At 33.2% G+C, this 14,375-nt stretch overlaps 1 protein-coding gene across 1 annotated transcript in view; it reads right to left on the reverse strand.

Moving 5' to 3' along the window:
* Window positions 1-695: 695 nt before the first annotated feature.
* The window catches only part of LOC144967820 (tricarboxylate transport protein, mitochondrial-like), a 44,644-nt gene continuing 30,964 nt past the window's right edge, over window positions 696-14,375 (reverse strand). Inside the window, exons 5-7 of the mRNA XM_078905483.1 lie at window positions 11,846-12,066; window positions 11,376-11,449; window positions 696-7,069 (exon numbers count right to left, since the gene is read on the reverse strand). Of these exons, the coding sequence (XP_078761609.1) occupies window positions 6,958-7,069; window positions 11,376-11,449; window positions 11,846-12,066 (407 nt within the window). The 3' untranslated portion in view covers window positions 696-6,957. The remainder of the gene's footprint in view (window positions 7,070-11,375; window positions 11,450-11,845; window positions 12,067-14,375) is intronic.

Genomic DNA, 14,375 nt, shown 5'->3' on the forward strand with positions numbered 1-14,375 from the left:
CCGTATCCAATGGATTGTAATGTAATGTGAGTTGGAATGGTTGTTCTATAAACATTCTGCTCTCGTGTCGATAGTGCCCGTGACTTGTGGCTTATTACATAGTACACTCAACAGTGGGATGGGGAAGGGGCAATTAAGTATGTACTGAAATCTAATATAGAATTACCAAGAAAAGAAAAAAAAGTAATACATTTATTTTTTTGAAAATAGTCTAATACGGACAAAATTGCTGCTTTTTACGGCTAAAATTGAATTTGCGTTTAATTGCGGTCAGGGATAAAATTTGTGGCCACAATTTGCCATTTGCCAATATCATCTCCCAAAATCTAATTTGTCTGTTTCCCTCCCAGCCAGGGCCAGGACAAAACCAAGTAATCTCATTCCAAGACAAAAACAGAAAGCGTGTTGGAAAACAGATAAAGGGGGATAGAAGACACAGTAAGTGCCTCCCAGCCCACTATGGGAGGTCAGAAAACCCCACACAGTGAGGTCAAGATCCACTATAGATAAGGAATTAACATCTCAAAAAGAAGTCAAATCCATAGGACTCTCGGCTAAAGGTTTAAGCTTATTCATACTTTTAATAGTTGCTAAAGAAGGCTTTGAAGGTCGAAACATCCTCGTTACTTTCTAACTAGAGACATTAAATAAATACTTTCATTTCAATTCAAAACAAACAAAGTCTTGACAAAATGTGAAGAGTAAAAATATTCATTTATTTATTTCTAATTCGATTTCTTTGGGAACACTTGCACAACAGAGCATCTAAATAAAACTCGTAGCCCAACAATCTGACCCTCTAACATGCCATTTAACAATCATTTATTGACACATAAGATTATTTTTATTTCATTTTTACAATTTTGTAGATCTATTGCTTGTTTTCAATCTCAAATTATAAGAAAAACAAAATAATTTCAATAAATAGAAACAGAACATTTTCAATAAAATAATACATGAAAGTATTCTAACAACTCACATACAAATAATGCAACGAGTGTATAGTAATTAATAATGTTGTGCGGTCAAACAGAAAAAAAAAAGAAAAAGAATTTTGTCAAATATGTCTACCTTGCTCTTAATGATCATCACTTCACTTTGAAGTTCTGCCATTTTCTTTATTTCAAACCTCTCCATAGAGGTTGTCTGGAATTGGTATTCACTTTTGTATCATCTAAGTTTGTTCTCAGCACTTTAACATTGCCAAGAAACAGGAATATAAATATAATGGAATGACAAAAGATTTCAGATAAAAATGCTATTTTCGCTGACAAGGCGAAAGGGAAAGTGAGATCAAAGTAGAGGACTAGTTCAGAGAACAAAAAAGGAATCAAGAGTTTATAAACTGTTAAAGCCTAGAATTTCTATCAGCGTCGAGGCATTGCCATTTCAAAACTAGACCATGTTTATTTGGAAAATTATATCATTTTAATTTGTTAATTAACCAGGCAAATTAATTTTTATTGGGTTTTTGTTTTGCATTTGTTTTTAAGACAGTTTTACGGGGCTCTCAAAAGACTAGTGTGATTAAGCGCCAAAGTACATTAGGCTTAGATAAAAAAGAAATTGAGATGATTGAAGAATTGTACCTCTATATTTAATCTAGACAAAAATCATTGTCTCCCCTGGATCTTTGCCGAAAATGATTGTCTTGTTTTTTTGGTTTTTTTAAAGGGTTTTGCAGCGCTTGCAACATGTTGGGTCATATCAGTGCTAATAAAAAGGAAGAACATGGATATTAAAAAAGAAAACGCAAGACAAAGGGGAATTAGTTCAAATAGGGAACAGATGTAGATTCCAAGAGCATACCATCAATGTACTAAACGATCACCTCAAAGTTTAGTAAAAGTCTCATCCAAACACAAGCCCCGGATCCCACTAAGAGGAACTCACTCAAATGTTTACAAGATATGTTAAAAACAAAAATACACCTATCAGTACAGAACAAATGATATACAATGAAAAAAAAAATCACCTTCTAAAACTAACACTATACATATGACTACTTCCTTCTCAGCTAAGAACTCTGGCAAGGACCAGGACAAAACGAAGTAAACCCATTCCAAGACAAAGACAGAAAATGACTCAGAAAACAGATATGGGGGATAAAAGACACAGCAAGTGATCTCCCGCCCACCATGAGAGGTCAAAGACCCCATCCAGTTGCCGAAATTTAAAATATGTTTGAAAACTAACTTATTACACAAAATAAATTTACACATAAAATTACTGATTTCTACATGACATAAATCAACACATAAGGCATGTGACAGAGAGATGATTTACAAGAAAGAAAAAAAACCTCATAAAAATGCACGACAAGATTGGCCATAGGTACTCCAATGACATGCTGTGATCCCCAATCCCAGAATTTCTACCACCTTTTTTGTGAGAAAAAAACCCCATCCATCTAGACAGTGATTGAGCCTGATAATTTAGTCCCAACACAAGAGATGACCACAGTCATCTTGTTTCAATTTCGACAGAGAAGAAATAAAAAAAATAAAATCAAAACAAAGTTAATTATCAAAGCAGAAGTATTTTATCGAACACTTACAGGAGGTATAATGTTGCCCGAGGGTATGAACTCTGCAGTTTATATGAAACGGTAGTTTGAAATGATTACAACAGAGGTGTGGAATTTGATTTACGATTCTAGGTTTTGTTTGTTGCTAAGAGTTTTACGGCGCTTGCAATACATTTAGATAATTTCAGCACCAGGAAAAAGGAAGAAAATGGGAGGGTATGAACTCTGCAGTTTATATGAAACGGTAGTTTGAAATGATTACAACAGAGGTGTGGAATTTGATTTACGATTCTAGGTTTTGGTTGTTGCTAAGAGTTTTACGGAGCTTGCAACACATTTAGATAATTTCAGCACCAGGAAAAAGGAAAAAAATGGGACAGTAAAAAAATTCTAAATTTACGATTAAAAACAGACGAGAAAAAAGGAGCACAAAGAGGAATGGTTCAAATAGGGAACAGATGTAGATTCCAAAAGCGCCCTATCAGTGTATTAATAACTTTGCACTCACTTAAATGCCTTATCCAGACACAAGCACAGGATCCCACAAAGAGGAATGCACTCAATCAAATACTTACAAATCATATTCAAAACAGAAAATATAATATAGAGATGATTTACAAGAAAATAATATATCATCTCCCAAAAACTATGACTACACATTTGACTGCTTCCCTCCCATCCAAGGACTCTAGTCAGGACCAGGACAAAAACTAAGTAATCTTATTCCAAAACTAAGACAGAAAGCAAGTTGGAAAACAGATATAAGGGTATAGAAGACAAAGCAAGTGCGCTCTCTGCCCATTATGGAGGTCATAAAACCCCCACCAGTATGATTCCCGTTGATTAATCAAAAGAAATGCGAACACATTTTGTATAAAATCGAAAGTGATAAAATTTGCTTTTCATTTCATTTATTGTGTCTAAGAAAAAAAAAATGAAAAAAACAAAAAAAAAATCCGCCACAGCCTTAAACACCCCAAATTACATTGCAAGTCTTGATCATCAATCAACAAAATCTGATAACAGTACAAAAAAGCATTCTCAGGTTTCTGAATTTTAAGATATTTCATTTCTGTAAGATTGTTGATGAATTTTGTAAAGCTCTAACAGAACTAATTTTACTTTTAACATCATGACTACTAATTATTGCATGTGTTTCTCAAACATATGGAACAAAACTATGATCAATTTTACACATTATGCAAAACATTTTTAAAAACCTGTGATTTTTCTCCTTAATTTTAAAGAGATTTATCTAATTCTTTATTCAAATCATAAAAGCATACACAATTAGCACCTCATAATTGAAATAGCCTTTTCAGCTTTATACACTACTTCGTCAAACAGCAAGTAATGACTATACTTTTAGCTGATACATCATTTATCTTACAGTAAGACCAGAAATTAATAGAGAACATTTTAACTACAGCGAGGAAAGAAAAACTGCTTCATATTCACAAATTTACATCAAGAGGATAAACTATTTAATAAAAAAGGTTGTGAAAAGCATAGATTTTAAAATGAAATAGGAAGAATACGAATAATCAAAATCAGTGATTTTTTTGTCTTTTTTCTAAAAATACAAACTCAAAAAAAAAAAAATAAAATAAAGGCAAACTTTAAAAAAGAAAAATACTACTTCACGAACAGGAGAGATCTGTGTGATGTAAAATCTAAATGAGTTGTTTTAAAAAAGGAATGCATGATAAATAATGACATAAGTAACAATCTATGAACTTTGAGGATGACGAACACTGTTAGGTGGAGAAGGACAGAGGTGTTATTGTCACCCTCCTCCCCTTTAAAAAAAAACAAAAAACAAAAAAAATAAAAAATAACAAAAACAAATTCAAAAAGAAAACAAAAAACAAAACAAAACAAAGACAAAAAACAACAACAAAACAACAAAACATGAACAATTAATGATCTGCTTAAGTTTTTTAACTTGATACCTACATGTCAATGTAAAGAGCTTAGTGCCGGTTTAGACAGTGTAAAATAAAGGGAAAAATTACGTGCTATTATATTATGAATGTTTTCGTGGAGTTGGTTTTTGTTGGTCATGAATTTGGGTTTCCTAGTGACTCATTTTATCCTTTGGATGCAACGGACGGAAGCAGTCTGCAGTAAAACCTAGCTTACTCTTATCTTTAATAGAAACTAAATTCTGAACTATTATACCCTATTGCTCAACATTATATTTGGAAACTGGTATTCAAAATATTATGAGCGTTTATAACTGCTTAAGATAGGTATTTCAATTGCATCCAAAATGACCTGAAGCTCAAACATTGATTGAAAGCTTTAACATACCCGAACTGGCAACATACATACAATCTGCAGATTTTTCTTCTGGGCAAAAAACATTCAAGAAGAACAAATTATTCATCAACCTATTCATCAACCTAAGATGAAAGATTTCAAGCTATTTAAAAAATAATTTCTATAGGATTATTCAATTTGGAAACTGATGAGTCAAAAATAAAGTCCAAATATCATAAATTTGACAAACTTTGGACCCCCAGAAATGTTGTTTTATGTTTTTTGTTTTATTTTAGCAATAGTAAGATTATTATCTTCTTATCTTACACTACCCGTTTCATTTTCCAAATGACATATGACACAAGTAACGACCATACAAGTCTTTAATTAATATTGCATTTATTAAGACATCATTTAAAAGCTTTTTTAAAAAAATTGGCAAGTATTCAATAGCTCAACCAGGTCACATCAACATCACATTTTAACAATGTGCATACATTGAAAAGTATGGATTGGGGAAATATACAAACTACGCATACAATATAAATTTCGTCACTCTTAAGAATTTAACAAACCAATTTTAAGTTATCTCTTTATAAGGTAAAATGGAGACATTGATGAAAGATAACATGGCAAACAATAATCATAATAATTGTCTACATTAAAAAAATAAAATCAGAAAAACAAAAACATCATCCACAAAAACAAATCGAGCACAAACCCTCCAAAACCATATGAATCTACCATATCAATTCACATCAATTCGTCCTACATTTGACGCATTATCCTTATTTTCCCTCACACATACTCCTCACTACAATTGTATTCTAACAATTCTCTATGGATAAAATCACAATGAGGAGATGTCTAATAATGTCATGATTTAATGAACACAAATGAAATACATTGGCATCAAAATGACAACAAGATAAATAGATATTCATGGCACAATGATCCAAACAGGTAGATGTAAAGATATAAATAGCGATAAAAGTGATAATGACGAAAATGATGATAGCTTTAATAATAAGATTAATAATAATAATAATAATAATAATAATAATAATAATAATAATAATAATAATAATAATAATAATAATAAAAAAATAATAATAACAACAACAACAACAACAACAACAACAACAACAATAATAATAATAATAATAACAATAATAATAACAACAATAATAATAAAGTATACTGCTCAATGGTCGATTATCATAGAATCACAGATTAACAACACTATTGTTTTACGATCCCACACACAAAAAAAGATAAAACAAAAAAAAAAAATAGTAATTAAAAACCAACTCTCATGAGAAAAATGAGAGATAAATCTGATGAAAAAAACAACAAAACTAACCCCTTTCACAATTTTAAACACAGTTTTAAAACAACCAACACTAATCCATTAGGTCATAAAGCTGACATGATCATATAAAATAAATCATTTAAAATCAAAACTTGCCTCTTCATTATAATTCAACCATTAGCATCTCATGAATCATTACAATACATTTATCATATTATAATATCATAATAACCTATCTAATCATTTAGTTATGTTCATTTCATTTCCTCAGCTCGATTAATAGCGAGATTCACAGGCCTATTTAATCTGAACTACGTATATCTAGTTACAAAAATATGGTTGTCGTTGTTTGTCAGTCCTAGAGTAAAGCAATCCAAACCATTTGACAACATGAAAGAAATCCAAAAGAACTGAACAGTGATATTACGCATCATGGAATCGATTCAGTTTATGACATATGAATTGGAATTATGCATTGGAGCGACTTCCTGATGATGTAAGAATTATTATGAAGTATATCATTTTTAATAAAAAAGATGATCTTTTAATATATATGTGATCACTGTAATGTAATTTATATTTCAGTTGTAGACATATTTCTTAAATTTTTACAAAGAATTATATATAAAGAATCTATATATCATAAAACATTAATCTCTTTATTAACAAGAGAACATTATCAATATTATCGTGATTAATATTATCATTTTTGTTTGTTTACATAATACTCTAGCTTTAAATCAAATTGATAATTAAAACATTTGCACACTTCTTATAACAAATACACAGCTAGCATTTCAAATAATTAAATTGTGATTTCAATTTAAAATCCTAAGCTCTAATCAGCTGCTAGACACTACGTTTTCCAGATCTTGTTGAAGAAATGCATGAAATTGTCATAAATCATGAAAGTGATGGCTACATCCAGTGTTACTCGACTCAGTCTGGGTACAGTTCCTTTATAGAATCTGGCATGGATAGGAAAAAGAATGATAAAATATTATTGATAACAAAATAAGTACTTACAATAAAATTAAAAAAAAAACAACAGTAAACAAACGGTAATTGGATTCAATAGTCTGATGTCATGTCGCCCAGCAATGGCGGCCATCGTGGTTCTAAACAAAGAAAATCGGTACTATCTATTCTTCATGCTGGCTAGAACTTTTCATATGGCTTGTGATCAGAATGTGTAAAAGTCAAAACATGATCAGATTTATAATGGTTTTTTTTCCCTCTGGATACGCATTTATGCTCCTGGTCTGAGAAATATTTCATAAGGGCGTCCGCCATTGTTCCGATAGTTTAGAGCCAGTTACTAAGTTACCATGCGTCAATATGAGGGAAGTGATGTTACGAATATTGAAGCGTATTGGTATAATGCTAAATTGGGAAAGCCTATGATGAAAATTTGGTAAAAAAGCCTGTGATGAATAGTTGGTAATGAGTTTTATTTTTAAATTTTTTTTTTACGGGTATTACAGCGCTTGCAACAATTTTAGGTCATTTCAGTGCCAATAAAAAGTATGATAATAGGTACAAAAAATTTTTAAAAATAAAAACAGAGAGATGATTTGCAATGAAAAAACATTGCACTATTGTCTGTTACTCAGAGTGTATTACCAAAGTTTTGAGATTTCACATTTTTATTTCGATGTGCTGTTGGACCCCAGAGTTGGCAATATTTTCCCTAGTCGTTCATTTTAATCTATATATATATTTTTGGGGTGCCATAATTTCACCAAAATATACTAACAAAATTCTAAGGATGAGGTACTTTCTAACAAAATTATAAGGATGACGTACTTTACCTACTGATTTTTAAAAAAAAAATGTATTTCACTATATTTCAGTATTTATACTTATGTACTAATTGGGATTTTGAAATACCATTGGTCATCTGAAGTCATGTTCAACCTTATCAATCACATATATCACATCGGAGCTATAGTTTTGCAGCACAACAATATTGGGCTGAATGCAAGAGAGACAATCCATGTTTTACCCTTGTTGTGGAAATTAATGTTTGAATTATGCCCCTTTTATATCATGCTATATAAAAAATAATAAATAAAACTGAATAACAGGTTTAAAAAAGAACAAAATACCAAACACAGAATGTTTCAGACTCAAAATCCTTCTTCAGCCAACAACAAAAAACAATAAATACATAAATACATTACTAAAAAAAACAGATTAACAACTAAATAATTTGTACGCCCTCTCTGTTGAATAAAAATCTTGGAATGTAAACAAAAGAGGCGTTCGCTAGGTAACTAAGCGTGCCAAATTGAGCGGAATACAAAACCGCATAAAATTTGGTGAATAAAAAAATGGAGGAACACGGGTAGAAGAGAAAAAGGTGTGAAATGTATCCGTTGAAATAAATTCAATGAAGCAGTGAAAGTGATAATCCAGAAGTATGACGAATGGACAGTGATACTTTAGAAATGGATTGATCATGAATGTGAGCTAATCTTAACAATGTCTACTCCAATGATGAATGAACTAACACAAAACCTAGAAACTAAAGATGTAAGAAATACCATGGAGGCGATAGTTTAGTGATATTCCAGTGTGGTGTTGAGTCCTCAGTGGTTTAGACATCCAAGGGTTTTAATCAAATGTGTTATTTGTGTGACTATATCTCATCGCAAACAGGAATGGAGCAAGAGAGCTTATAAATCATAAAGTCAACAAAATGGTGTACAACAGTGCATCACATTATCATAATCAACGATGGAAGACATGACCCAACAAACAACAATAAACCACAGTCAACAAATTGATTACAAAAGAGGGCATGCTACTTGTGTAGAGGACAGCACAATAATGAGCGTTGTAAATGTTGAGAGGCAAATTGTCTCCACTGTCAACGAATTGGCCACATATATCTACGGTCAAAGGTCTGTCAGTCAAAAGCAAAAGCAACTCAACAAACAAATCAACAAAATCGTAGACATGACAAAACCAACACAATTGATAATTAATGCCATCAGATCAAAAACAACCTCTTCAAAGTCGCACACAAATTTATGCAGCCAATCAACAGTTGTCCAATCATCTTTCAATTGGATACAGGAGCTACTCTATCTGTTGTGGCAGTTGGCCATTTTGATAGACTCAATAGTTAAAATATAAACAGTTTATCTCATTGTTTATAAACCTGCACTGGACAGCCTGTCACCATGCTTGGTGAGGCTACTGTCAAAGTAGAACGCAGCTCCTCAAAACATCACTTGCCTATTATTTTGTTGAGGGGGAGGGTCCACCACTTCTTGTAAGGAATTGGTTATCACTCTTAAAATCAAATTAATAAAAGCTGTTTCCTATGCATCGCTAAACTTGATCAACTATTGCTACAGTTCAACATTGTTTTGGAGGACAACAGTCAATTGAAAGATCACAAAGTTTCAGTTCACATGAAACCAACAGCTGTCTCAAAATATTGCAAAGCGAAACAGCTACCATTTACAACTCATGACACTATCGAGCAAGAAATATATTGGCTGGAAAATGCAGGATTGTCTGATACATTTGTTTCTCTGACTTGTCAACACCCATCATTCCAGGCTATAAACATACACGTAGCTTTCTTTGAATTCTGATGCCTTTGTTTCAATGAGTCGTCAGCCTGTGATGGACTCATTATTTGGTTTGTTCAGAGGCTACAAAGCTATTCCGGATCACGCTTTGGGTAGCGTGGATCAACTTTGGTCAAAAACCTGTCTCATGGTAACATCGATTCATCAGTGAGGACATGCCACCCGTCCCACATGTACATGTTGTGGACAAGAGCCCAACATTGAAGAGCGTTGTGACAAAGCTTCCAGGCGGGTCCGTGACCATACATGAGTGTGGCAATGAATTTGCGGCCTGGATAGATCATCATAACATAGTAGTGTGACACCATTAGAAGCTGCTGCCACCTATGCAGCATTGGGTGATAATACTGGCAGGATAGAGTACACATGCCTGGGTTTCAAAACAACATTGTCACATTATGTAGGTTGCCTATCCAGAGTAGACATGAAAAGAAACTTTGCAACACAGTGTCATTAAATGGCTGGCAAGAATATAACTGAAGATTTTAGACCATACAAAACTAGAAAGAGTAAAAGCAGGGTTGAAAACGAATGTATATTACGGGAAGAGTCATTTTATCACAAACTCTTCACAGTCAAGTCTAGTGATTATTCCATGAAACACACATTGTGGAAGTCGCATGAAAGCGTAAGCACAGCTTTGGGTTTGGTGGAATCAAATGGATTCAGAAATTGAGAATGCAGTTTGAACCTGTTATCAATGTAAGCTTCATGCTAAGCAGCCCATCAAAGCACCCCAACATCCTTGGAATTGGCCCAATGAACCTTGGGAGAGATTACTCATTGATTTTACTGGTCCAGTCAAAGGTAAAATGTTTCTTATAATTGTTGATACATATTCAAAATGAACTGAAGTAAAAATTGTGAAGAATGTTACAGCTACGAATACTTGGCACTGCGACTGTTTTGAAAAGGTACCTGAAGCCGTTTGTATATGGAATAAGAGCAGTGGAAATGATTATTATAATCACCATTATTATTATTATTAGAGTTACCGTTGTGATAATACAAGATCTGACCCTCAGCCTAATGACAGTGCAAATAGAGTAATGAAAAATTTCATTGAATAACAAAAGTGAGATTTATCCCCTGAAACAGCGGCAGGCAGAAAAATGGGATGGGATATGAGCAGTCCCAATGCCGACAATGATAAAACACGAGGTGGCTTATTGCCCACACCCTCCATTAAACTTAAAAGTGGAAATGCATTTCACCAGCCACAACATTCATAAAGAAACGTTAGACCACCCAATAAATTGTAATTGTAATACCATCTTGTCTTTTATATGGCTGTCCCTATTTTCCTGAAGATAAGACTATCTTGACCTAACTAATATTTTCATTAATGTTGTAAGCATATCTCATTTCCTATTCATTAATGAATATTAATTAGGAGTAATCCTTTATCTCCTACTGTTTTACTGTTGCTATTGAAAATTAAAGAATAACAGTAACAGGCATCGTACACAAAATTACTGCTTCATATCAAATACATTAAGAATACCACTGTAAACGTTTTATTTTGTTATTGTTATATATGCCCATAATGTCAATTAATTGAAGATCTGGGTTCAATAATATTGATGAAATTTGTGTCCAAGTGGCATAGGAAAATTGGTAGTCCTCAATCCAAGAAACCAAACACAAAAAGGCAAAAGAGTTTACTTACGCCCTGGGCCCTTCATGTTTGAAAATCTTGACAGCACAGTCCCATGTATTCTTGTACTTGTGAGCATCAAGGCCCTGCAAGACAAATAATCAAATAAGGAATTATTACAAAGCTGTTGACCATATATATGGCATCTTATATTGAGGTCCATGAAACTACCCACCTGCAAAACATATACTATTTATATTGAAGTTTATAATATTATAAATTATACCTTACTTCCATCATGGGCACAGATCTTATCGTTTGTCCATGTCTTTATTAGATATAATACACTGCATTTAATCATCAAAATTAAATTCATTAATGGAAGTTAATAAAGTAGTGAGAATGTTTTTGATTTTTAACAGATTTCGCAGGGTGATCGATGACTCCAAGTATTTAAAATAAAAGAGAAAAAAAAGTAAAGAGATCATCTAAATCTTCAACTCATTTTGGGCACATTCATCCCAATAGTTATCTACCCGTACCTGCATTCTAGTCTTGACGACATCAACGGGTGTGTTTCCATACACAGAGGCAGTACCAGCAATAGCCCCAAAGCAACCAGTCACTAAAGTGGGCACCTTCTTTTGCTTGTCATCCCCTCTGTACCAATCCTTCAGGGTCTCCATCACAAAGAATCGGATGGCCTGGTTACTGCCTTGCTTTATCATGGTGGCTGTCAAGCCCTGATAAACTCCTCTAAGGCCTGGTAAAAACAAAAACAAAGATCATAGTTTCAAAAGTTAAAAAAAATATTAATACCTTATTACCTGTTGGTATCGTCAAGAGTGGTGGTAATTGCCAACTTTCATTAATCACAATCCCTGCATCTGTCTTTCTGTACAGCATTGCAGCCCCTTTTTCTCTTCACCTACGCTTTGCATTTAACAAATCTTTAAAGTGAGATGATAGCTTTTGTTTTATTACTGTAAGGATTTTTCTAAATATGGTGCAATGTTGTTTTCAATCAGCTGTTTCTTAAAACTCGCTCATCCATATTTTAAAAAGTTAATATATTTAGCGATATGATAGACCTGCTACAAACAATACTTTACTTGGTATAACTTTGAAGTCAAACAATCATTAGTAATTGGTTTAATATGTACATTTTGGTAAAATCATTTCCGACCCAAACTCATTTTTAGTGGTTTAAGTTCTCACATTAACATCTCATTTTTAGGTTCTAGTAATATTGGCTCTCCTTTATATGTTTTAACAGTTACAAAAAGTCATACAAAAATTATTTTTGGATATGGACAACAGCAGACATAATGCTTTACATTTAAAGAGATATCAATCTCAGGCAAAATCTCGAGTTGTTTTTCTTCTCATGATTTTTAATTGTAAAGAGGAGCATGGAGTTAGTGACAAAAAACATGAGAATCACTAATGTCTATTTTTTACTCCAAAACTAATTGTTATTTTAAAAAGATTTTGCTTTGGATTTGTTGATGTAATACGGTGCTATTTGGATCCAAATACACTGAATTCCAAAATGCTCTAAAATATAGCAAGCTGAAGCTGGGTGACTAAATTTCATCTATTTGATGTTTCACCTCCCATGAGCATCGGATTTTAGCATGCTTTTTAGCTTCTTCTGTGAGTGTGCTAGTTCTAGAATCAAGCGAGTACTGTTGATTTGGGACTAAACATGATATAATTTTGAAATCTCAAGATGGTGCCGCTTCTATGGAGATAGCTTGTAATGCCTTTGTCCTAAGTGTTGAAATAAATTGGTCTTGAATTCATGACTCGTAGAGTCTTAGAAAATCAATGTTAAAGCTTTCGAATTGCTTTAAACCTTTTTGTTTTATGTAGTCCTTGAGTTTTTCTATTTGTTGTTTTGAAGGCTTTTAGTTTGGTATTAAGCACAATTTTTACAGGACTTTCAAGTTTAAAATCTGCATTAAAATTGCTTATGCATAGCGTTTAAGGCCACTGGTTTACTAAAATAACTCCATTGTTCCTTACTCACTCATTTCTTATTGATAGGAAAAAAAAACAACCCTATAATGTGTAAGGATCTTGTTACCAAACTTTTACAGTGGCAGTGGCCCAACTTCACAACTTGAGCCTTTGCGTGAGGTGCTTGCACAGTGGACGACGTAGAGATTGATACAAAAGTTCCAACGTATGAAAATGGGTCTACATTTAGGTCTCGTCAGTAGAAATTACATTGCCTCTGTTTTTATGTAAGATAAATGACTCGTGTTTGGAAAATCCCTGTTCTGTTTTCCTCCTAATAGTAGACCCATCATGAAAAAATAGCCTGCGAACACACTTCAACACTTCCCGTTTAAAATGGTATAGCTATAACATTTTAATTTGTATTGCAAAACATTTAAGTTTCAGTTAGCATTGTATTTCTATTCATTTTAACTTAAAATTACTTTTTAAGCATTTCATTCCAAGCTTCTATCAGACTGAGGTGTTGGTACACATATAAGCTTTAACATTCAGAACAACTTGCATATATTTGCACAATTTATATCCATAAATAACTCCGCTAGATACCGGTCCTAAGCCTGGTGTCCCATGAATGAAGGAGAGGGGGTCCACATGAGGCTAGAAACCCCATAGGGTAGAAACCTACTACCGCAAGAGAAATGGAAACCACAGGTCATCATAAGGACCAACAGAATCGGACCAGGCGAGAGCATATGATGCAGACCAGTGAAAGCCATACTTTGGAAGCTGCTTTGATGACAAACCTCCTCTCGCCAAGATATGTCTTACGGATTGCCAACTGGAATGTGAGAACACTCTATGAAACCGGTAAAGCTACACAGGTAGCATGAAAAATGGTCAGGAATATTATTGAAATACTTGGCTTGAGTGAGGTTAGATGGCTATCATCAGGACAAACTACACTAGCCACAGGTCACCAACTTATTTACTCTGGCTACATCCATAAAGCGGAGTGGGCCTGATGTTAACCACAAATGCAAGCAAGAGTATACTTAGGTGGGAACCAACAAACAATAGAATATTGACAGAATGATTCTACTCAAAATT

Source organism: Berghia stephanieae, chromosome 3, assembly GCF_034508935.2.
Source record: "Berghia stephanieae isolate SIO BIC M18660-M18661 chromosome 3, UCSD_Bste_1.3, whole genome shotgun sequence".
Taxonomy (NCBI): domain Eukaryota; kingdom Metazoa; phylum Mollusca; class Gastropoda; order Nudibranchia; family Aeolidiidae; genus Berghia; species Berghia stephanieae.